Source organism: Phoca vitulina, unplaced genomic scaffold (genome assembly GCF_004348235.1).
Source record: "Phoca vitulina isolate PV1807 unplaced genomic scaffold, GSC_HSeal_1.0 scaffold96, whole genome shotgun sequence".
In the NCBI taxonomy this organism is placed as follows: domain Eukaryota; kingdom Metazoa; phylum Chordata; class Mammalia; order Carnivora; family Phocidae; genus Phoca; species Phoca vitulina.
This window is the reverse complement of record NW_022589799.1, coordinates 1,488,695-1,509,439: the sequence shown is the minus strand read 5'-3', so window position 1 is coordinate 1,509,439 and position 20,745 is coordinate 1,488,695. Positions and strand designations below refer to the sequence as shown.

At 49.5% G+C, this 20,745-nt stretch overlaps 4 protein-coding genes across 4 annotated transcripts; 2 read left to right on the top strand and 2 right to left on the bottom strand.

Moving 5' to 3' along the window:
- Positions 1 to 489: 489 nt before the first annotated feature.
- Positions 490 to 3,773, top strand: TNFAIP8L2 (TNF alpha induced protein 8 like 2). The gene is made up of 2 exons (XM_032397106.1): positions 490 to 1,212; positions 3,027 to 3,773. The coding sequence occupies exon 2, from the start codon at positions 3,032 to 3,034 to the stop codon at positions 3,584 to 3,586; it is 555 nt and encodes a 184-aa protein (XP_032252997.1). The 5' UTR covers positions 490 to 1,212; positions 3,027 to 3,031; the 3' UTR covers positions 3,587 to 3,773.
- A 55-nt stretch (positions 3,774 to 3,828) lies between these two features.
- On the bottom strand, positions 3,829 to 12,922 carry LYSMD1 (LysM domain containing 1). The gene is made up of 3 exons (XM_032397105.1): positions 12,078 to 12,922; positions 5,741 to 6,105; positions 3,829 to 5,343 (listed from the first exon to the last, which is right to left on the bottom strand). Exons 1-3 carry the CDS (start codon positions 12,255 to 12,257, stop codon positions 5,205 to 5,207), a joined length of 684 nt encoding a protein of 227 aa, XP_032252996.1. The 5' UTR covers positions 12,258 to 12,922; the 3' UTR covers positions 3,829 to 5,204.
- A 141-nt stretch (positions 12,923 to 13,063) lies between these two features.
- SCNM1 (sodium channel modifier 1) lies at positions 13,064 to 15,225 on the top strand. The gene is made up of 7 exons (XM_032397072.1): positions 13,064 to 13,217; positions 13,457 to 13,527; positions 13,771 to 13,859; positions 13,959 to 14,056; positions 14,185 to 14,273; positions 14,704 to 14,898; positions 15,045 to 15,225. Exons 1-7 carry the CDS (start codon positions 13,167 to 13,169, stop codon positions 15,142 to 15,144), a joined length of 693 nt encoding a protein of 230 aa, XP_032252963.1. The 5' UTR covers positions 13,064 to 13,166; the 3' UTR covers positions 15,145 to 15,225.
- Positions 15,226 to 15,460: 235 nt separating this feature from the next.
- Positions 15,461 to 20,354, bottom strand: TMOD4 (tropomodulin 4). Its single transcript, XM_032397140.1, has 9 exons — positions 19,704 to 20,354; positions 19,340 to 19,496; positions 18,906 to 19,022; positions 17,846 to 17,935; positions 17,532 to 17,662; positions 17,326 to 17,433; positions 16,783 to 16,926; positions 16,382 to 16,526; positions 15,461 to 15,987 (listed from the first exon to the last, which is right to left on the bottom strand). Exons 1-9 carry the CDS (start codon positions 19,821 to 19,823, stop codon positions 15,965 to 15,967), a joined length of 1,035 nt encoding a protein of 344 aa, XP_032253031.1. The 5' UTR covers positions 19,824 to 20,354; the 3' UTR covers positions 15,461 to 15,964.
- Positions 20,355 to 20,745: the final 391 nt, after the last annotated feature.

The window sequence follows — 20,745 nt, the reverse complement described above, 5'->3', positions numbered from 1 at the left end:
TTACATATGCTTAAGTTTATCTCCCTGACAAGGCTGTCTGATTCTTTTTTTTTTTTTTTTAAGATTTTATCTATTGGGCGCCTGGGTGGCTCAGTTGGTTAAGCGACTGCCTTCGGCTCAGGTCATGATCCTGGAGTCCCGGAATCGAGTCCCACATCGGGCTCCCTGCTCAGCAGGGAGTCTGCTTCTCCCTCTGACCCTCCTCCCTCTCATGCTCTCTGTCTCTCATTCTCTCTCTCGCAAATAAATAAAAAAAAAAATTTAAAAAAAAAAAAGATTTTATCTATTTATCTGAGAGAGAGAGAAATCGAGCACAAGCAGGGGAGGGGCAGAGGGAGCCGGAGAAGCAGGCTTCCCGCCGAGCAGGGGGCCTGATGCGGGGCTCGATCCCAGGACCCTGGGATCATGACCTGAGCCGAAGGCAGACTCTTAACTGACTGAGCCACCCAGGCACCCCAAGGATGATTCTTGATGGTAAATACTTTGGCCTCCTTCAGAAACTGTGACTTATCTTCATTTCTGCATCCCTGTAGCAGCGACAAAGCACAGCAAGCGGGCTTGTTTCCTCTAGTGGTTCAATGCTGTGCTGACACCTGCTGGCCACATCTGGTTTGGCCGCCCTGTCCCCAGCACCTTCCTCTCTAGGATTAAGGGTGGGGACAGTCCATGCCACCCCTTACCCAGCCAACTACGGGAAGCCTATGTTCATGGTACCGCTGCCCTGAGCACCACCCTTCCCTGGAGACTCCAGGAACACACTCACATCTGCTGGTCTCTGGCCCAGCTCTGCATCTCCAGCCTAATCTTCAGAACTTTCCCCACTGACCCCCACCCTAGCAATTTGTACTTCACATCCTTCCCAGTACCACAGAAATATAAGAAGAAGATCTCAAGAACTGGGCATCAAGGAAATAAAGAGGCAGACAAACAATTTGAGAGCAGAGGATGCGCAATCTGTCCCCCTAACCTCACAAAACCAGGGCTATTTCCTACAGAGTGCTATTCCTTTTAACCTTTGTTGCATTTCTAAGAGACTCTTGGGCCACAGACTGTCTCAAGGACAGTGTGATGAACGGGAGGTTGAGCACAGAGTAGGTAGGCGGGGCTTGAGGGGTGGGGCCAAGCCAAAGGGCCTCTCACTTAGGAGCTTCTCCATTCTGTCAGCTCTCCCGGAACGTCCAAGGCGAGACTGGCACCCAGCGCACGCGGCAGGTGAGGGGCCGTCAACGACAGAAGGGTAGAGGCTTTAGGGGTGATGGTGGCAGAAGAGTCCCAGCTCTGTCAGCCTGAGCCTTCCATGTTGTGAGACTCTCAGCAGAGGCCCAGCTCAGTCTTCCCTGGGGCAAGGCAGCCTCAGAAAGACATGGTTTGGGACAGTATAGAGGCAGGGTGGAGGCATGGGGGTGATATGGGTGTGTGACAGAGTACTGAGAGATGTGAGGACATCGTAGGAGACATGGAGGTAGACATAATGGCCAGAGGGAGAGCTTGGCCAGAGGATCGCAGGGCAGGACCCAGACAAGAGAAAAAGGGAGGCTGAAACGGGAGGGAGAGGACAGTGGACCAGATGTGAGATAACCACGGGTGCAATGAAGAGCTGGGTAACAGGAAGGCCAAGGAGGAAGGAAGGCTCGCATGGAGCAATCTCCTCTTCCGGCTGTGGAGCCCGGTCCAGAAAACCCCGGGCAAGGCCAGGAGCAAAAAGCGAGGTTTCAGGTTCCCACTGGACTGATACAGCGGGGCAGGACCCTCCCCGCAACGGTACCCATCTCCCCTGTGCCTTCAGGGGAGAGGGCGAGGCTGCTCCTCACTGCGGTAACAGCCACATCCTGCAGAGCAGGGGAGGGGGGAAGTAAGAAGCAAAACAACCAGAACCACGGGCAAAGACCACGGGGAGAGAACCCTGGATATGTGGCGGTGATGTGCCACCAGGAGGGTCCTCAGTTCAGTCCCAGCAGAAGACCACGGGCCTCTACTACTACCTGCCCCCCCTGGAGGTGTTTGTTTCTCATGCTTCCGTAGTCCGTATCAACCTCATTGAAAGCGTTCCAGGGAAGGAGGTTTCTTTGGGTTCTGTAGTTCGAGGCCCATTTTAATCATTTGCTAGTGACTTTGGCCAAGTTGCTTGATTTCTCTTAGCTTCAGTGTTCTCATGGCAAGATGGGGACACCTACCTTACAAAGGGTTGGGAAGACTGGGACAATTCCCATAAAGCACTTGGCACATATGTTCTCAATAAACGTGAGTTATTATTTTTACCAGGACTCCTGGGACCCCTACCTCACCCACTTCCCAAGGCAGTATAGCACACGAGCTGCCACGGACTTTTGGAGTCAGGAAGATGGTTGCGTTTGACCTCGGGTAAATTATTTAAAGCAAGCCTCAGTTTGCTCGGCTGTAAAGCAAGGAGAGTAACAGCCACACCTCATAGATGTATGGTACATAGTCAGTGTCCCCAGTGGTCGCTGTGACAACTAGCCGCCAGGTGAGCCTTATCTTTTCCCCTGTAGCCCAGCAACAGCCGACTTCCCCTTAAGGCTTCACTTGTGGGGGCTAGCGGCCTGTGTGCCCTCACGCCCCCACCAAAGCTAGCATGCCCCTCTGGGAAGTGTAGAGGTCGAGATTTCCTACAGTTCCACAGGAAAAGAAATGGGAACAAGGCAGAGAAGACTGAGGGGCCCAGGGAGAAAAGATGACAAAGAAAGATGACAATGAGTGGCGCCTGGGTGGCTCAGTCATTAAGCGTCTGCCTTCGGCTCAGGTCATGATCCCAGGGTCCTGGGATCAAGCCCCACATCGGACTCCCTGCTCTGCGGGGAGCCTGCTTCTCCCTCTCCCTCTGCTTGCCGCTCTGCCTACTTGTGCTCTCTCTCTCTAATTAAAATAAATAAAATCTTAAAAAAAAAAAAAAGATGACAATGAGATAGAAAGCAGAGAAAGGGGGAAAAGCCATTTCTCTCTTTCTACGGAAGCCTGTGGCGTTTCTTCCAGTGTCTGACCGCAGGCCCCCCCTCCCCCTTCCCCAGGAACTATGGAGTCCTTCAGCTCAAAGAGTCTGGCACTGCAAGCAGAGAAGAAGCTGCTGAGTAAGATGGCAGGTCGCTCGGTGGCGCATCTGTTCATGGACGAGACGAGCAGCGAGGTGCTCGACGAGCTCTACCGCGTTTCCAAGGAGTACACGCACAGCCGGCCGCAGGCGCAGCGCGTTCTCAAGGACCTCATCAAGGTGGCCGTCAAGGTGGCCGTGCTGCACCGCAGCGGCTGCTTCGGCCCCGGCGAGCTGGCCCTGGCTGACCGCTTCCGCCAAAAGCTGCGGCAGGGCGCCATGACCGCGCTCAGCTTCGGCGAGGTGGACTTCACCTTCGAGGCGGCCGTGCTGACCGGCCTGCTGACCGAGTGCCGGGACACGCTGCTGGAGCTGGTGGCGCGCCACCTCACGCCCAAGTCACACGGCCGCATCCGCCACGTGTTCGATCACTTCTCCGACGCCGGCCTGCTCACGGCCCTCTACGGGCCCGACTTCACTCAGCACCGGGGCAAGATCTGTGATGGGCTCCGGAAGCTGCTGGACGAGGGCAAGCTCTGACGGCCCGGGACCCAGCACGTCCTACCTTAGCCGCACGGCGGACTGAGAAAACCACACCGAATGGGCTCTCTAACCCTGCTCATCTGCACTAATGCTCTTCAGTCTTCAGGCTTCAGTCTTTCCCCAGAGTGCTTTTGCCTCTGAGACCACCCCACCCCCCCAACTGCTGGTGGAGAAGAAGCAAAGCTGAGGGTTGAGGCCTCTCTCCCACTCCAGCCCCAGCACAGGAAACAAAGCTGCCTGAAAAAGACGAAGTGAAACTTGGATCTCTATTTCCCCCATAAGGGACATTTGAAACAGGGAAGCCCCCTCCGTTGTGAACCAGGGGAAGAGGGCATAGCCCAACTAACCCTTCAGGGGACACTAAAGACAGGAGGGCCCTCCTAGACCTCCAGCTCCAAGCAGAGCATGGACAGATACCAGAGGCTCTGTTCCAGAGCGCAGAAAGAAGGGGCTAGGGCAGGGGAGATTCTCACAGGGGAAATAAAACTACTTAACATGCACAGGGCTCAATGTTTAATCTCTCCAGCTTCTCACATCTTATGACCGTCACAGAGGCAAGAGATACAGAAACACCACTTATCTCACCTCTCACCATTTCCATACGGGAGACTGAGGCATAGTTTCAAGTATCACTGGGGTTCCCTTGCCTACTTCTGCTTAAGAAACTAAAACAAAACAAAACAAAACAAAACAAAAACCAACTGTACCGCAGATCAGTGCTACAAATTGCAAATAAATATGCAGTGAGGAGCAAGGCATAGATCAACAGGCTCTGGTGGGGAGGGAGTGTAACACAGAAACTCCCACAACAAAAAGTCTCCCCCAACTGTCCTCCTCTTCAAACTCCAAGGTAATTCTTCTTTCATCCCTTAGCCTCACACAGGCTGAACAGAGGAGCAGGTTAGAAGGGTGAACTGGTGGCATGGAGAGTTCCGGTCCCTACTTCGCTGTTTTTTCTCAGAGCGAGAGTTATGAAAAAGTTATGAACTGGTTAGTCAGAACTGAGCCCAAACGCTTTACTTTGAGATTGGGGGAAAGGCCCAGCACTGTCTGCCATTCTCTGCAGAAGGGCTAGGTCACAGATTGCCCCATCCTCAGTAACATGCTTGCCTAAGAAGGTGGCGAAGGTGGGGAACCAGCAGTCACTGGCTCTCTGGTCCTGGATTCCCCTCGCCCCAGAACTATAGAAATCCCATTTTTCAGTTACAAGAAGGAAACAATAAGATACAGCAAACAAATATTACTTCAATATAGCACCAAATAAATTAGGTAATATAGTCGGAAATGGGGAGGAGGTTGGGGGCTGGGGGAGTCCTTGTCTCCCTGCTCTAAGGCCAAGGAATGGTAAAAGGGATGGGAAAGGCAGCCAGGATGTAAAAAGAGCCTTTTCAATCTAAAAGACAGCTCTAGATTCAGCCCAAGAACTGAGGAGGGTTCTATTCCCCATCCCCAATAAAGCTGCCCCAGGCCAAGGAACTCTAGATCGACAGGAGGCTGGGAAGATGGCAGGAGGGAGGGAGGTGGGCTGGGAAGCCATGTTCTTGAGCCTCACCTCAGGCTCCTCTCCCCCTCAAGTTGCTCCTTCAACATCTTCTCTCAATCAGTTCTGGGGACATCAGAGTTTGAAGATTTCATCCTCCTGGTCCCGAAGCGTCCGGGTCCGAGCGGTCCGGGTCAGCGGCACTGGACCTAGGACTGCTCGCTGCTGCATCCGTGGGGAGCTCAGGTGAAGGCCTGAATCCTCCCCGGGTACCCTGCAGGTGAGGAAAGGGGGCAAAGTGACAGGTCAGGGGAAGAACCTGAGAAAGGGCCCAGTGAAGAGGTACATGGGAAGCTGTCCTCCCCTCCTAATATACATGAGCTGCTTGCTCTGAGATGGAGTCTCATTACCCTCTCGATAAATTCTAACCCTAATGCTCCTTCATGGATCGTGAGAGCTACAACACCACTCATCTACTTCACCCCAGTGAGAACAGAGAACAATTTCCTGCTGCTCTATCCATCCCAGCAGCCACTGGCTCTGTTGTTTCAGGGCCACCTGGGCGAAAGGCTTTCCCCTGCTTCTGCTGACTACTTGTGGGTCTGGTCAGGTAAGGTTGCAAGGAGGCAGAAGTCTATGGAGGGGCTTAAAAGGAACCGTTCAAGACTCACCCACTTTCCCCCTTTTTCAACTTCTGGGCAGCAGCCTTCTTTGACAGGCTGATCTGTGAATCAAGCTTCTTAAGGAAATCAGAGGCAGAGAGGTCATGGATGGGAGTTGGGGGTTCCCGGCCAGGTGTGGGAAGGACCTCCCCGTTAGCACGGCCTGAACCTGTTTCTTCTTTCTTCCTGTCAGCTGAGGGTGGCCGAGCTTCATCCTTACTTGACTGCGCCTCTTCCTCTCCATCCTTCTCTTCCTCAGAATCCAAACCATTGAACAGGTCTCTGGGCTCTGTCAGGATGGGGATGTAGAGGGTTTTCTTCAGGAAGATGGAGTCATTAGTATAAAGGCGGTTTGCACGCTTAATCTGTTCCATCTTTAAAAAAAAGTCACCGCAATTAATGACAGTAATAATATCAATCTTCTATCTGTTCAGCATCTCATGCCTTTTAAAGTGATTGTACAGAGTCTTATCTGACCCTATAACAACCAAGCTAAAATACAAAGGGCTGATATTAATATCATTCCTATTTTATTGATCAGCGGTTTCCATACTTTTTGGTGTTAGGGTCCCCTGACATTATTAAAAACTATTGAGGAAAAAAACCTTTCATTTATGTAGATTATAGCTATCAACATTTAAGGTATTATAAATTAAAACTGAACAAACTGAAAAACGTGTATTTCTTTTAAAATAACCCATTATAGGGGCATCTGGGTGGCTCAGTCGGTTAAGCATCTGACTCTTGATTTCGGCTCAGGTCATGATCTCAGGGTCGTGGCATTGAGCCCCGGATCAGGCTCCTGGCTCAGCAGGGGGTCTGCTGGAGATTCTCTCTCTCCCTCTCCCTTGGCGCCCCCCATACTCGCTCCTGCTCTCTGTAAAATAAATAAATGTTTAAAACAAAATAACCATTACATGTTAACATAAATATTTTAATGGAAAATAACTATTTTCCAAAACAACAACAAATGGAGCAAAAAGAGAGGCACTGTTTTACATTTTTGCAAGTCACTTTAATGTCTGAGTTAACAAAAGACCACAGAAGATTCTCCTATCTGCCTCTACATTCAATGGGCTGTCATATTAAATGTCTTATAGCTTCTGGAAAATAGAGTACACTCATGAGAATGAGAATGAAAAAGAGCCTTATTATCATCACTATGAAAATAGTTTTGACCTTGTGATCCTGAGATCCTGAGTCCCTGAGACTCCAAGGGATCCCTAGACCTCACTTTAAGAACTTCTGTTAAAGGGCGCCTGGGTGGCTCAGTCGTTAAGCGTCTGCCTTCAGCTCAGGTCATGATCCCAGGGTTCTGGGATCGAGTCCCGCATCAGGCTCCCTGCTTGGCAGGGAGCCTGCTTCTCCCTCTCCCACTCCCCCTGCTTGTGTCCCCTCTCTCGCTGTGTCTCTCTCTGTCAAATAAATAAAATCAAAAAAAAAAAAAAAAAAAAAGGAAAGAACTTCTGTTAAAGATGAAGGAACTGAGGCTCAGAGAGGTTAAGTTACTTGCCTAATACTATCCAGCAAGTTAATGACAAAGCTGGGCCTTTTTACTCCTTCTGGGGATGCTCTTCACACTAATATTAATAATTTCACTGACCAAATATTTATTTAGTACCTATTTATTCATCACCGAACATAGTGATTGGCATTACCTTCCACTTGCCACCCAAGGTAGAAATATCAATGCCATCCATAATCACTCTTTTCTTTCACCACCCATACCGAACTGGTCAACAAAAGTGCTGCGAAAATCTCTCTCCTGTCTAGTCTGACCTTTATGTTGACCACCATTACCTTAGAACAGACTCTTAATATTTCTCATCCGGGGGCGCCTGGGTGGCTCAGTTGGTTAAGCGACTGCCTTCGGCTCAGGTCATGATCCTTGAGTCCCTGGATCAAGTCCCGCATCAGGCTCCCTGCTCTGCAGGGAGTCTGCTTCTCCCTCTGACCCTACCCCCTCTCATGTGCCCTCTCTCTCCTCTCATCCTCTCTCTCAAATAAATAAATAAAATCTTTAAAAAAAAAAAAAAAGAAAAAAAAAATTTCTCATCCGGGCATTACAACGGTTTTTTTTAACTGGTCTTCCTCTCTCCACTTCTATGTATCTCCACCCTGCTAACATCTATCTTTCTAAAAAAAAATTAATCTGATCAACCTACTACCCTGCTTTATCAACCTCCTATGGCTCCCCATTGGCTCAGAGATAAAATTCAAATTAGCATTCAAGGGTTCTCAATCTACCCCCGTAAGATGTCTAGCTTCATCTCTCTTCTTCTGCCACCTATACATTTTGCCATCCTGAACTTTTCATTTTTTTTCTGAACATTTTATGATCTTTCACACCTTTGTGTCTTTATCTACCTAAAATACTTCTCCACTGTCCCCTTCTCTGCTGGGAAAACTTCTCATCAACTATCACTCCCTTTGTGTTACCTTCTCCAGGGCTCCCAAGGTATGCTGTAAATATTGCCGCATAATACCTAGCCTATTATATTGTTATTCACCTCTTTGCATATTTGTCTTGCCCAAACTCTGTGAGTCCTTTGAGGGCAGGGATGCTGTTTCTGTATCCTAAGGCACTCCTCAGCATCACACAAACTTGGCACACAGTAGAGGTTCATTAATGCTTTATGAGTAAATAAACTAGATAACAAAATATAGAAACCGCAAATGTAGTATGTTAGTAAAAATCTTATGCTATAATGTGTCTAAAATAAAACTGGATTAATTTGAACTATAAAAAAAGTTAAAATTGGCTTGCAGTTTTGTACCCTTATTTTGCAAAGCGCTTTGATGCTATAAATTTTATTTTGCCTAGATAATATCCTAAGTCCCTAGCTCGAAGATGTTATGAATTCTGTGAATTTTCTTTCTTTTTTTTTTTAAAGATTTTATTTATTTATTTGACAGAGAGATAGAGAGCACAAGTAGGCAGAGAGGCAGACAGAGGGAGAAGGAGAAGCAGGCTCCCCGCCGAGCAGGGAGCCCGACGTTGGGCTCGATCCCAGGACCCTGGGATCACAACCTGAGCCGAAGGCAGCCACTTAACTGACTGAGCCACCCAGGCGCCCCTTCTGTGAATTTTCTGGTGCTTTTATTATTTCCTAGAAGTACCATATAAGGCAACATCATTCCCCCTTTAAAAAGGATGGAACCAAAGCCAAACCCCAGAGGAGTCCTAGGCTGCTGAGCCGGTCTGCTGAGCTAGAAAGGCCATTAGAATCTAGTTAGTTTAACAGAGCAGTTCAAAGTGAGGATTTTAGAATGAGACAACCTGGTCTGAATCCTAGCTCTACTAAGCAGACTTGTAGTCTGTAGCAAGTTATGACCCTAAGCCTCGCTTTCCTTATCTTTAAATATTTGGGGACTAGTTACATCCACTTCATAAAATCTTATGGAGATAATATGAGATAATATATAGACCTTGGCACATACTAAGTATCCTTTAATGATAGGTGATGACAACTCAGGTAATTATCATTATTTAATACCTCTTCCTCATTTTACAAATGGTAAGGAAACAGGTCCCAGACAGGTGAAGTGACTTATGCAGCCACTCAGCTGGTAAGCAGCAGAATGAGGCCAGAACCTGGAACCCTTCACTAGACTACAGATCTTTTTTGTACTCAGAAGGGTACAGGGCTGTAAGAAAACCTCCATAAATAATAGCTGATTTACCAGTGGCACGGTTCCCTTCTTTGCACAGCTTCTGAGCCTCTGCTGGGATGAAGGGGCCACTCGGTACTTTCATATCCACTTCCCTTGTTTAGGCCATGGCCTCTACTTGAAATGTTCACTTTCCTATCCTCCCAGTCTCCACCTGTGGAAATCTTAGCCATATTTTCATTCGTTCAAAAAAACATCTATTAGCTTCTATGTGCTGGGGACTATGCCAGACTCCAAAGATATGAAATTGAAAGAAAACAGTTCTGTCCCTTAAGGAAAGTACAGGTTATTGGAAAGACAAACATGTAAAAGATACAAACAACTGGGGGCGCCTGGGTGGCTCAGTCGTTAAGCGTCTGCCTTTGGCTCAGGTCATGATCCCGGGATCCTGGGATCAAGCCCCGCATCAGGCTCCCTGCTCAGTGCGAAGCCTGCTTCTCCCTCTCCTGCTCCCCCTGTTTGTGTTCCCTCTCTCGCTGTGTCTCTCTCTGTCAAAAAAATAAATAAAATCTTTTCTTTTTTTTAAAGATTTTTTATTTATTTGACAGAGAGAGACACAGCGAGAGAGGGAACACAAGCAGTGGGAGCGGGAGAGGGAGAAGCAGGCCTCCCGCGGAGTAGGGAGCCCGATGCGGGGCTTGATCCCAGGACCCTGGGACCATGACCTGAGCAGAAGGCAGACGCTTAACGACTGAGCCACCCAGGCGCCCCTAAATAAAATCTTTAAAAAAAAAAGGTATAAAGGATTATAGGTTTGTAGAGGAGCTACGGGAAGGAACTTCTAAATCTTTCAAGGCTCCTTAAAATTCCCTTAAAATCTACACTTGTGTCCTTCCTTGTCCCTTTCCAGCTAAAAATTAATCTTCTTTTCTGATTTCCAACCCTTTTTTGTTTGTTTGTTTTTAAGATTCTATTTATTTATTTGAGAGAGAGAGCACAAGCAGGGGCAGCAGCAGGCAGAGGGAGAGGGAGAAGCAGGCTCCCCACTGAGCAGGGAGCCCAATGCCGGGCTCCATCCCAGGACCCTGGGATCATGACCCAAGCTGAAAGCAGACGCTTAACCGAATGAGCCACCCAGGCGCCCCTCTAACCTTTTGTTAATACCTCTACAAACTCACCACATTCAATCACCTGCAATCATTATCTGTGTCCCCATTCATTTCTCACTAGACTGCAAATTACATGAGGGCAATATCTACACATTTTATTTATGTTCCTATCTCTCGGGATGGTTAGAACAGTGCTTAAACATACCAAGCATAGAAATGTTGGCTAGGGGTGCCTGGGTGGCTCAGCTGCGGTTGAGTGTCTCTCTTGGTCTCTGCCCAGGTCATGATCTCAGGGTTGTGAGATCGAGCCTGGCATCTGGCTCCATGCTTAGCAGGGAGTCTGCTTGACGTTCTTTCCCTCTCCCTCTGCCCCTCCCCACCCCATGCTTTCTCTCTCTAAAATAATAAATAAATAAATCTTAAAAAAATGTTGGCTAAAAAATTTTAATAAAAAAATAAAAAGGGGGCGCCTGGGTGGCTCAGTTGGTTAAGTGACTGCCTTCGGCTCAGGTCATGATTCCAGGGTCCTGGGATCAAGCCCTGCATTGGGATCCCTGCTCAGCGGGAAGCCTGCTTCTCCCTCTCCCACTCCCCCCTGCTGTCTCTCTCTCTCTGTGTCAATTAAATAATTAAAATCTTAAAAAAAAATAAAAAAATAAAAATAAATGTTGGCTAAATTTGACAGGATATGGAAAAAAACTCATCAAGTTCAATGCAATGTATTTTTACACCTATTAAATATACCACACGCATAGCCTGAAATGCCTGGCATAGAGAGTACCTGTTTTGCACCAAGGAGGCCACCCTACTGGAAAGAATGCAGAGTGCTGAGGAGTAAAAAAAGAACCAGAAGAGATAGAGTTTAAAAACTTAGAACCGGGGTGCCTGGGTGGCTCAGTCAGTTAAGCAATGGACTCTTGATTTCTGTTCAGGTCCTGGTCTCAGGGTCCTGGCGTGGAGCCACGAGTGGGGCTCCATGCCTGCCTGTGAGTCTGCTTGGGATTCTTTCTCCCTTTCCCTCTGCCCCTCAGACCCCCACCCTCCACAAATAAATACATGAATCTTAAAGAAAAAAACAAAAAACAAAAAACAAAACTTAGAACTAGAGTGGTTAGAATACTGGTTTCATAAAAACTTAGAATTAGAAATCAGCTCTCCATTGTTTGCTGTAATGCTTAATCACTTGCAATTAAAAAGTTTCTATGTGGTTAACAGTACGAGCTTTGGAGTTAGACCTGTTTGAATTCCCACTCTAATACTCATTAGTTAGTTGATCTTGGTCAAATTGGTTAGCCAATCTAAGTCTCAGTTTCTTCTTCTGTAAACAGGGGACAATAATTGTATGTTTGATAGGGATGTGAGAATCAAATGGGCCAATGTATGTAAAGCCTCTAGGATAGAGACTGACATAATAAATAGAAGCAGCTCCTCTCCACTGGGATAGTGGCACAGGATTTGTCCCAACCAGACAGGGCAACACTGAGATGGGAAAACAAAAAGATAAAGGTGGATCAGACCACAATCAGGAAAATTTCAGGGGAAGTTGCTTAGAAGAGTCATTACATTCTAATGAGGAATAAATTTCTTCTAAATGGTAGTCTGCATCCCGATCGTGGAAAACTCACCGTCACCCCGTATTTGAGTGCTAGTCCAGCCAGGGTGTCTCCGGGGGCCAACTGATGCTCCAGGCGTCTTTCCCTCACCGGGGAGCAGGCAGACTGCACCAGGCTTCCGTAAGAACGAGCCCGGCTCCCTTGAAGCAGTCCTGACCCCCCGAGGGGGGCCTGTCTAGAGGGAGAAGCCATGTCCTCACCCTGTTGACAGCCGGGGTTGCAACTAAGGGAGGCCTGGCTAAGTGCCCGACAGTGATGGGACTGGGGTCTAGGAATGGATATCCAGGGGATTCCTTTCCCCTTCTGTCTCCTCTCCTAACTCTCCGCCTCCCCCGGCACTTCGCGCCCCCTCAGCTGTCGTTTGTCCTTCTTCCAAGCCCCCTTCCCACAAATCTGTGCCGAGTATTCAGTCCCTACCTGAGTCTATCCTTAGCACCCTGCTGACTTTCGGCCCTCTCACAATTCGCTATGTTGACCTCTGACCTTTGAACTGTAGCTACCCTCCTCCACACTCCGTTCAGTTTGCCACCCCCCCCCCCAGGTCGGGCAGCCCCCGCCTCCTGGGTTCCCCCAACTCCCTGGCTCCGCCCCGTCCCGGGGTTGGTCCGCTAGTGTCGGGAATAAATCCGGCCCACCCCTGGTGGGCTGTCGGCGGCAGAGGAGGTGCGTGATGACCGCGAGAGTTTGTAGTTCACTTTCCACTCAGCGATCCTCCAAGGCCCGCTCCCCATCAAATCTGTCACAGCATCAAAATCGGTCTCCACGTTTAGGTTCTTGTCTCTCCATACGCCTCGAATCAGCCAAGATGCAAGGACCGGGAGCCAGCTGGGCGGCAAGCTCCTTGAAAAAAAGACTTCATTTCCCAAAAGGCCCCGCGTGTGCGGGGTCGCCGGGTCGCGCCGGAAGTGCGGTCCCCTCGGCAGGCTGTGGGCGGGCTTTCGGATAGCGCTGCGCATACAGGGAAGCGCTTCCAGGGCAATAAGGAGGCCAACCGGAAAGAAACCCGAAGGAAATAGGAGACGTCCCATTCTTGCTACGGTGGCCTGGAAGGAGTGGCGGAGGCGGCTCAGGAGAATTGCTCGCTTCTGGGACTCAATCGTAATGTCTTTCAAGAGGGAAGGGGATGATTGGAGTCAACTCAACGTGCTTAAAGTAAGCGCAAGAGGAGAGCGTTGGGAGCAGTTTCACTGCCCTGTGAAGGAGCTGTTTTGTTGCTGTGGCAACAGCTGCGGTTGGGGGGAGGACGCGGGAGGGAGCGGCTAGAGCTGGGTAGTGACCCCTTTTTCGCTCTGATTTCTGTTCTCATGGTCCTTATTCCCTTTCAATCCTCGTCCCTGTCGTTTCCCTTCCGTCCCTCCCTCCGGCCGATGCCGTCCCGTTACCCCCTGTAGAAACGAAGAGTCGGGGACCTGCTGGCCAGTTACATCCCAGAGGATGAGGCGCTGATGCTACGGGATGGACGGTGAGCGCGAGGGGTGATCAAGCCTGAGGGTTCTGCGGTTAGAAGCTTAATAAAATTTTGTTATCAAGCGGGGAGAGCGGGAGTATCTAGGATTCTTTGGTGGGGAGTGAGGGACAGGGATGTGGGTGGTGGAGATTGGGAGACCTCAGAGTTTGGCTTTGGAAAGGATTGCTAGGTCAAGGTGGGACCAACAGCCCAGACCCCACTCACTCGGGACCAAATATCTTCTCTCCTCATCTCCAGCTTTGCTTGTGCCATCTGTCCCCACCGACCTGTACTGGACACCCTGGCCATGCTGACTGCCCACCGTGCAGGCAAGAAACATCTGTCCAGTAAGTTTGAGGGAAGACAGGGGGTTAGAGAATAAACTCTCCAAATGTCTGCAGATACTCTGCTGTTCTGTTTTTAATTCTCTTCCCCTCAATCCTCAGGCCTGCAGCTTTTCTATGGCAAGAAGCAGCCAGGAAAGGGAATGGACCAGAGTCCAAGACAGCAGAATGAATTGAGGTCGTCAGAGACCAAGGCTGAGGTAATGGCGGGGATGGGGGGGGTGTGGGGGGGTGTTTCAGGTGGGCCTGCTGCACACCTTAGGCTTGAAGGGCTTTGACTTCTTTCTAGCTCTGAAGACTCTGACTCTGTTTCCCATCTCCATACCAGGCTCCTCTGTTAACCCAGACTCGACTTACCACCCAAAGTGCTCTGCACAGAGCTCCTTACTATAACAGTTGCTGCCGCCGGAAGTACAGGTCTGTGGGGTTGGAAAGCCAGAGGTAGGGAGGGACAGAGGAGATAAATGGCTCTAAAATGATGGTATTCCAAATTGTATTCTCAGGAATACGAGTATTCCAGAGATGTTAACTGCTATTTCAGGAAAAAGAGGATTTTGCCTTTTTTTGTTTGTTTGTTTCAGAAATTGCACTTTGTAATCCTACTTGAAGAATAGTAATATTAGTATATTTGAAGGGCTCTACAAAGTCTTAAGATTAAAAAAACCTCAAAAATTTTAACCTAGACTTTTAAAAATTCATTGATTCCAAAATTCTTTTTTATGCAGGGCATTTATTAATATCTTGAGGAACACAGTTTAGGAAGCACTGCTGTAAGGGGTTGGGAGTCATAGGAGAATTGGCCCTTTTCCTTTATCACTTTTATAGACATTGATTCTTCTCTACCCAGACCAGAAACCCCTCGTCCCTCTGTCTCCCATTCCCCTTTGCCACCCCCAGAGGTTGAGCCTGGGAGTGGGAAGATCACTAGGGAACCCATGCCTGGGGTTGGCCCACAGGCCAAAGAGCCAGCAACTGTCTCGTCCCCTGCACCCATGAGCCCCACAAGAAGACGAGCCCTGGATCATTACCTTACCCTTCGAAGGTGAGTATGCAGAATCACTTTCCTCAAGTTTTCTCTTTTCTCTCTGACTCTCCTTATTTCAATCCTTCTCAGTTGTTTTTTTCTTATCCCCACTAACTTCTTAAACCTCTTTTCCTGACCTATTCTATTTTCTCTGATATTTCTAGCTCTGGATGGATCCCAGATGGACAAGGTCGCTGGGTAAAAGATGAGAATGTTGAGTTTGACTCTGATGAAGAAGAACCCCCTGATCTCCCCTTAGACTGACACCCTCTTTCCCCACTTAGTTCACAAATAAATTTCAGTGGGCTCTAGGAGCCTAACTTTCCTCGAGTCGGCTTCCGTGTCCCATTTCAGGATTTCACTGGTGGATTTTTTTAAGGAGGCTGAACACCCAGCGTGGAGCCCGAGGTGGGGCTTAAACTCACGACCCTGAGATCAAGACTTGAGATCAAGAGTCAGATGCTTAACTGACTGAGCCACCCAGGCATCCCCCATCTCAGGATTTCACATCTGCATTCTTAGCCTGGCTAACTCTTCCCTGCAATGTACATGGCTCCCCATACTTCTAACCCCTCCCCCACCTTCTACCAAAGTCGTGCCAAGCGTCAGCTGCACACAGCCCAATGCCCTATTAATAAGTCTGTCAGAAGGAGGTCTTTGCCCTTCATGTTGTCTGCCTTCTTCCCCACCTCCACTCAAAGTCCTTTCCTCCTTCAGATCACATGAGGGTTGTGGGTAGGCACCAGGGGGCCTGGCCACATCTGGAAAGAGGGCTGGGGTAGGTCCCTATGAGAGCAGAAGGGACTAACAGCATTGGCAGGGCCATGGGGAACACCAAGGGAGGGAGCTCCCCCACCTCCGCCTAGTAACTTGAACCTCCCTGCCTGCTGATCCCCAGAGTATAAATAATCCCCTGATGAATTGGCAGTAACCTTTGGGGGTTAGCGCCAAGATTCCCACCCCAAAGCCCAAGGAAGGAGGCAGGCAGAGTGGACAGAAGGGCCTTTATTTACAGGAAGGGGGAGAGATGAGGATTTAGGTATTCAGGGCTCCCAGCTCTAGTTGGTAAAGGGAAAAGGTAGTGTTATCTCTTTTTTTGCTGGCGACCTGTAACGGGAAAGAGTAAACACAAATCTTTGTTCCATCTCCTGCTTACTGCAAAGGTGCCCTTCTTCCCCTTTCCAGTTCCTTGGCCAGACTCATAAAGAGGTAATGTCTTAGGCCAGCAAGCATGCCCACCCCCCATTAAGAAAGCAAAATAAATGACATGGCAAGTAAAAATACCATGGCCACAAACAGGTATGTCTAGATTCTTTTCCACCTTCCTACAGGTATAAATTTGGGGCAGGGGACTTTTCTATCTACTTTCTGGTCACTTATGTACTTCTCATGTGACTCTTGTTTTGGCAGCACCCCAGGCTCTTAGTCACTAAGTCAGCTTTCAGGAGGATCCACTCCCTCCTTGCCCTTTCCCCCACACAACATGTCTGCGTTTACTCACGTAGTTCATTGTTCCGGGTCATGGCCTGGGCGGCCCGAGCTCGTGGCCCCTGCTGTGTAAAGTGGTAGCCAAAGCGGACAATGGAGGGACACTGTTCGAGCACGGTGGCCATCTCCATCTCCACTGCGTCGCCAGGCCACTGGCGCTGGGGGAGGGAGAGATGAGACTTGTCAGCTACCCTCTCTGCGTTGTTCATGGTCCCACACCACCAACCCTTTGGGGAGTCAAAGAAGCTTGTTTCGTGACAGTGGGTGATGAGAGTTGCTGACTTGGCTCCCTTCATAGAGACAATGAAGAGAATTCAGATAAGATTAGATGAGATCCTGACCCAGTGGCTGCCCGAGGGAAGAGACTCAGTGAATATTAGCTGAATGCAAAGACCAGGGGAAGGAAATGCTGACCTGGTTGTCTACACGGAGCTCAGTGAGTGTGGCATTTTCCCGAACTGCCTTCAGCACAGCCATGAGTCCTGTGCTGCTGATGAAGTTGGATTCAATATTCAGGCTCTGGAGGCTACGATTCTCACGCAACATGTCCGCCACCGCCTGGGTAGTAGGGACTTGGGTTAGGATTAGGGGATGGTTTCACAAATGACTGAGGAGAGAGAGAACAGGAGCAAGAGGGAACACAGGTCTTTGAGAAGAGTCCTTGAGGAGCTGTCGGTGGGGCTAGAGGGAGACAGAAGGGAGCGCAGGTAGTAGAGGAAGCACAGAGGGTAAGTGTGCAGTGGAGTTGGTGGGTGGAAGAGAGGGCTGTGGCTCTCTGAGAAGGTGATCTGAGGATCTCAGAGCGTTGAGCCATAGGACTGAAGGTAGAGTCTCCCATCAGGCTACGCTAAGAGAACATGATGGGAATAGCACCCCCAGCACAGCCCCTTATGACAGCCCTGGCAGGGGTGCGTGTCAAGGTATGGGGAGGGGGCTAGGGATTTCAAGTTGCCTTACATTGGCAATGGGGTCACCACTCCTTGTGGCCACCAGACTGAAGCTCCGGACATAGGTATTTGTCTTCATTGCCTCACATAACTCCGTTAGCATGGGTATCGGGATGTCCTGTCAGGGGAAGAAACGGCGGGCTAAGGGACTCACATATCTGGGACTCACATAGTTAAATGGGAATTTATTATTTGAAGAATGGGGAGGTCAGATACCTGTATGTTATTGAGGTTCACCTCCTCCAGCTCCTTGTCGTTGTTTTGAACACTCTTGAGGATCTCCTCGATGTTTGTGGGATTTGGGGGCTCATCTGGCACTGGCTTATACTTGTCAGGTTGCACCACACCTGGTGGGTGAGGGCCAGAAGGAAACCCCAACATGTCCTCCACAATCTCCTCCCCATTGGTTCTCTTATTATTCATGTACCACATTCTCTCCGTGATCCCCTTGTTTCACCCTTTGCTACCTTTCCTCAGACCTTGGGACCACCTGCCAAAGCCCTGGGTGTCATGCCCCCAGACACACTCACTGCTAATGCCTTCCGTGTTGCAGATCTCTCCACTGCAGATGGCGTCATAGTATTGCTTGTTGCTCATCAGCGTGTACATGCCCAGAATTGCTGGAGAGAGCAAGTAGAGGGGGGACAGGTTTCTTCCCAGTCCTCCCTCCTCATTCTGAATCGGTTGTAGTTTTAAAGCCTGACCTCCTCCACTCTTCCAGTGAGGTTCCCACTCTCCCTAGGTCCCAGAGTTCCCTTACATGAACTGCTTAAGGTGGTGGCTTTTAAAACTTTGAGGCAGGGCTAAGGGAAGGTCCCTAAGGAACCCCCAGAGGGTGAGGGAGGGAAAAACAACAGTGTTCCACATTCAGGAAAAAAAAAAAAAGCACGAGGGAGTCTGTCAGACTTCCTCCTGTTTTCAGCCAGGATAGTTCCACTTTTTTTTTTTTAAGATTTTATTTATTTGCTAGAGAGAGCCACAGCGAGAGAGGGAACACAAGCAGGGGGAGTGGGAGAGGGAGAAGCAGGCTTCCCGCTGAGCAGGGAGCCTGATGTGGGGCTCCATCCCAGGACCCTGGGATCATGACCTGAGCCGAAGGCAGACGCTTAACGACTGAGCCACCCATGTGCCCCAGGATAGTTCCACTTTTATTTGCTTTAAAAATTCCTATAAAATTGCCTTTGAGATGTGAACTTACTAAATTAAAAAATGAATGAGTGGGGCGCCTGGGTGGTTCAGTTGGTTAAGCAACTGCCTTCGGCTCAGGTCATGATCCTGGAGTCCCGGGATCGAGTCCCGCATCAGGCTCCCTGCTCAGCAGGGAGTCTGCTTCTCCCTCTCCCGCTCCCCCATCTTGTGCTCTCTCTCTCTCTCAAATAAATAAAAATAAAATTTAAAAAAATGAATGAGTGAATATATAAACAAACAAAAGTTAAAAACCATGGCCTGAGGCTTTCTCTAACATCCATGTCCTGAGGCTTTCTCTAACATCCATGTCCTGTTGAGGGCCTTCCTCACTAGTCCCAGGCCCTGGGTAGGAACCCCTGGCCCTGGTGTCCCCACCCTCCTCAGTGTCCCACAGCTGCCCACCTGCAATGTCACACATTTCAGCATCTGTGGCATTAGCCAGTGCCTCTTCCAGTTCAGGCTCCAGAGTGATCTGCTCCTGTACAGGAATTTCTCTCTTGGGCTGAATATAGGGTTTCCCTGATGGGGAGATGAAGGGTGGTTGAGGTAGAGGTCTTTCCTCTTAAGATCCTGGTCTCCAGCTTCCTTTCCTTCTCCAGGAGGTGGAGGTCTGGGTCATTAGGGGCCACTGTAAAGCCTGAGTCCTCTACCAGCTCAGGATTCCTGGGTCCCCTGATCTCTTCTAAAAGTTGAAGAGTGAAAGATGGTATGTAGGTTTCAGGGTGGCCGAGTCCCTGGGCAGCTAGGAGCTGGAAGGGGAGAGGGAAGCTGGAGGGGGTACGCTTGAGAGACAACCATTTGGGTTTTGGTAGGCATGGTTGTTAGGGTCTCCATACCTTTCTTCTCGCCTGTGAAGGGCACCAGGTCATCACGCTCTTTGACCTCTAGTGCCTGCTGCTCTAGGTACTGCAAAAGGGCATCCCGGTCCAGCGGCCCCGTTGGACTCTTCTTTGTCTGGTCACGTTGTCTTAGTCCAGCTGGCAGGAGCATGTTCTGAGGGATGAGTTTTGGGGAGGAAGTCAGACCTCTTCTCCGATCTGGGGCACCCCCAGGGCTCCCTAAAACATCTACAGACACCCTTTCCCTGGCCCCCTTGGGACTCCAAGCCCTGTAGGCAGCCCCGATCTTAGCCACCCAGGGCCCCTCACCCTTCCCAAATGCCTGGGGACTGCCCCTGGCTCCCTGTGCTAGGGCCCCTACCTCGGGGTCCATCTCCTGTAGCTCGCAGTCCAGCTGCTCTAGCTCCTCGGGGCTCAGGGTCCTTAGGATCTCATCTTCATCTATGTCTCTGTATTTCTCCAGTTCCTTCTGATACGACATGATGGCCCCCACCCCCTCCCCACTGTGTGGCACTCACGGAGCCTGGGGGACATGGGGAAAGTGATTGGATAATGGAAAGATGTACACAGATGCAGCAGGACATAGACCAGCCAGGAGGTAGAACAATGAACCAGACGCCTTGGAGGTTAGAAATCTAGTTGGGCATGGGAAGATGGGGGAAGGTTAGGTTGTTTAGTTAGAATCAGAGCTTCCTTCTTCCTGCTTCCCCAGCTTCAACCACTCTGGATGGGGATCCCAGGCATCCAAGCTGGATTTGTCTGCCCATTGTATGACAGAAATCCTGGCAGCACCCTCCCCTATAACCTCGCCTGTTGGTGCCTCTTGCCCAAGCACAGCTTCCAGGGCCCCTGCCAACACAGCTGGCCCCATGCCTGGTTCCTATTGAAAGGAAGGGGGGCAGAGAACTTCAGGGAAATTCCTCCTCTTTTCCCCATCATTCAGCCTTTTTCCTAAACTGGTTTAAGAGAGCAAGGGGGTTGGGGGAAAAGAGTTCTCTTACCCTACCCTCGTTTCTTCTTTTATTGTGGGGGAATCAAGATTTCACTTTTTATGTTTGCTAAAACTCTAAATCCCAAGGGAAAGCAAAGGCTCAGAGGAGCTGGGGCATTTCCAGGTTGGGGGGAAGGGTGGGACGGTTTCAGAAGGGACTCAGTCCTCAGAAAATTTACCAATTTTCAGAAGGGACTGAGTCCCCACAATTGTCCCTGGCTTTGGACGGGAAGGTGACACCAGACTGGGTGGGAAATGCCTTCTAAATGCGATAAAGTTTCTCTAAAAACAGTGGTAAGATTAAACTTGCACAGTCTTTTACATTATGGAAAATACACACAAGCTACACATACACACCATGCCAAATATGAAAGATCCAGAAAGTGTGTGAGATACTTGCATTGACAATGTA

Coding starts and splice junctions, on each gene's coding strand:
- TNFAIP8L2 (XM_032397106.1), top strand. CDS start 3,032: ATGGAGTCCTTCAGCTCAAAGAGTCTGGCACTGCAAGCAGAGAAGAAG.
- LYSMD1 (XM_032397105.1), bottom strand. CDS start 12,257: ATGGCTTCTCCCTCTAGACAGGCCCCCCTCGGGGGGTCAGGACTGCTT. Junction 6,106..12,077: donor CACTCAAATACGGGGTGACG/GTGAGTTTTCCA, acceptor TTTTTTTTAAAG/ATGGAACAGATTAAGCGTGC. Junction 5,344..5,740: donor TTGAAAAAGGGGGAAAGTGG/GTGAGTCTTGAA, acceptor CCTCACCTGCAG/GGTACCCGGGGAGGATTCAG.
- SCNM1 (XM_032397072.1), top strand. CDS start 13,167: ATGTCTTTCAAGAGGGAAGGGGATGATTGGAGTCAACTCAACGTGCTT. Junction 13,860..13,958: donor AGGCAAGAAACATCTGTCCA/GTAAGTTTGAGG, acceptor CTCAATCCTCAG/GCCTGCAGCTTTTCTATGGC. Junction 14,057..14,184: donor CGTCAGAGACCAAGGCTGAG/GTAATGGCGGGG, acceptor TCTCCATACCAG/GCTCCTCTGTTAACCCAGAC.
- TMOD4 (XM_032397140.1), bottom strand. CDS start 19,823: ATGTCGTATCAGAAGGAACTGGAGAAATACAGAGACATAGATGAAGAT. Junction 19,497..19,703: donor TACAGGAGATGGACCCCGAG/GTAGGGGCCCTA, acceptor CTCATCCCTCAG/AACATGCTCCTGCCAGCTGG. Junction 19,023..19,339: donor CTTCACAGGCGAGAAGAAAG/GTATGGAGACCC, acceptor TCTCCCCATCAG/GGAAACCCTATATTCAGCCC.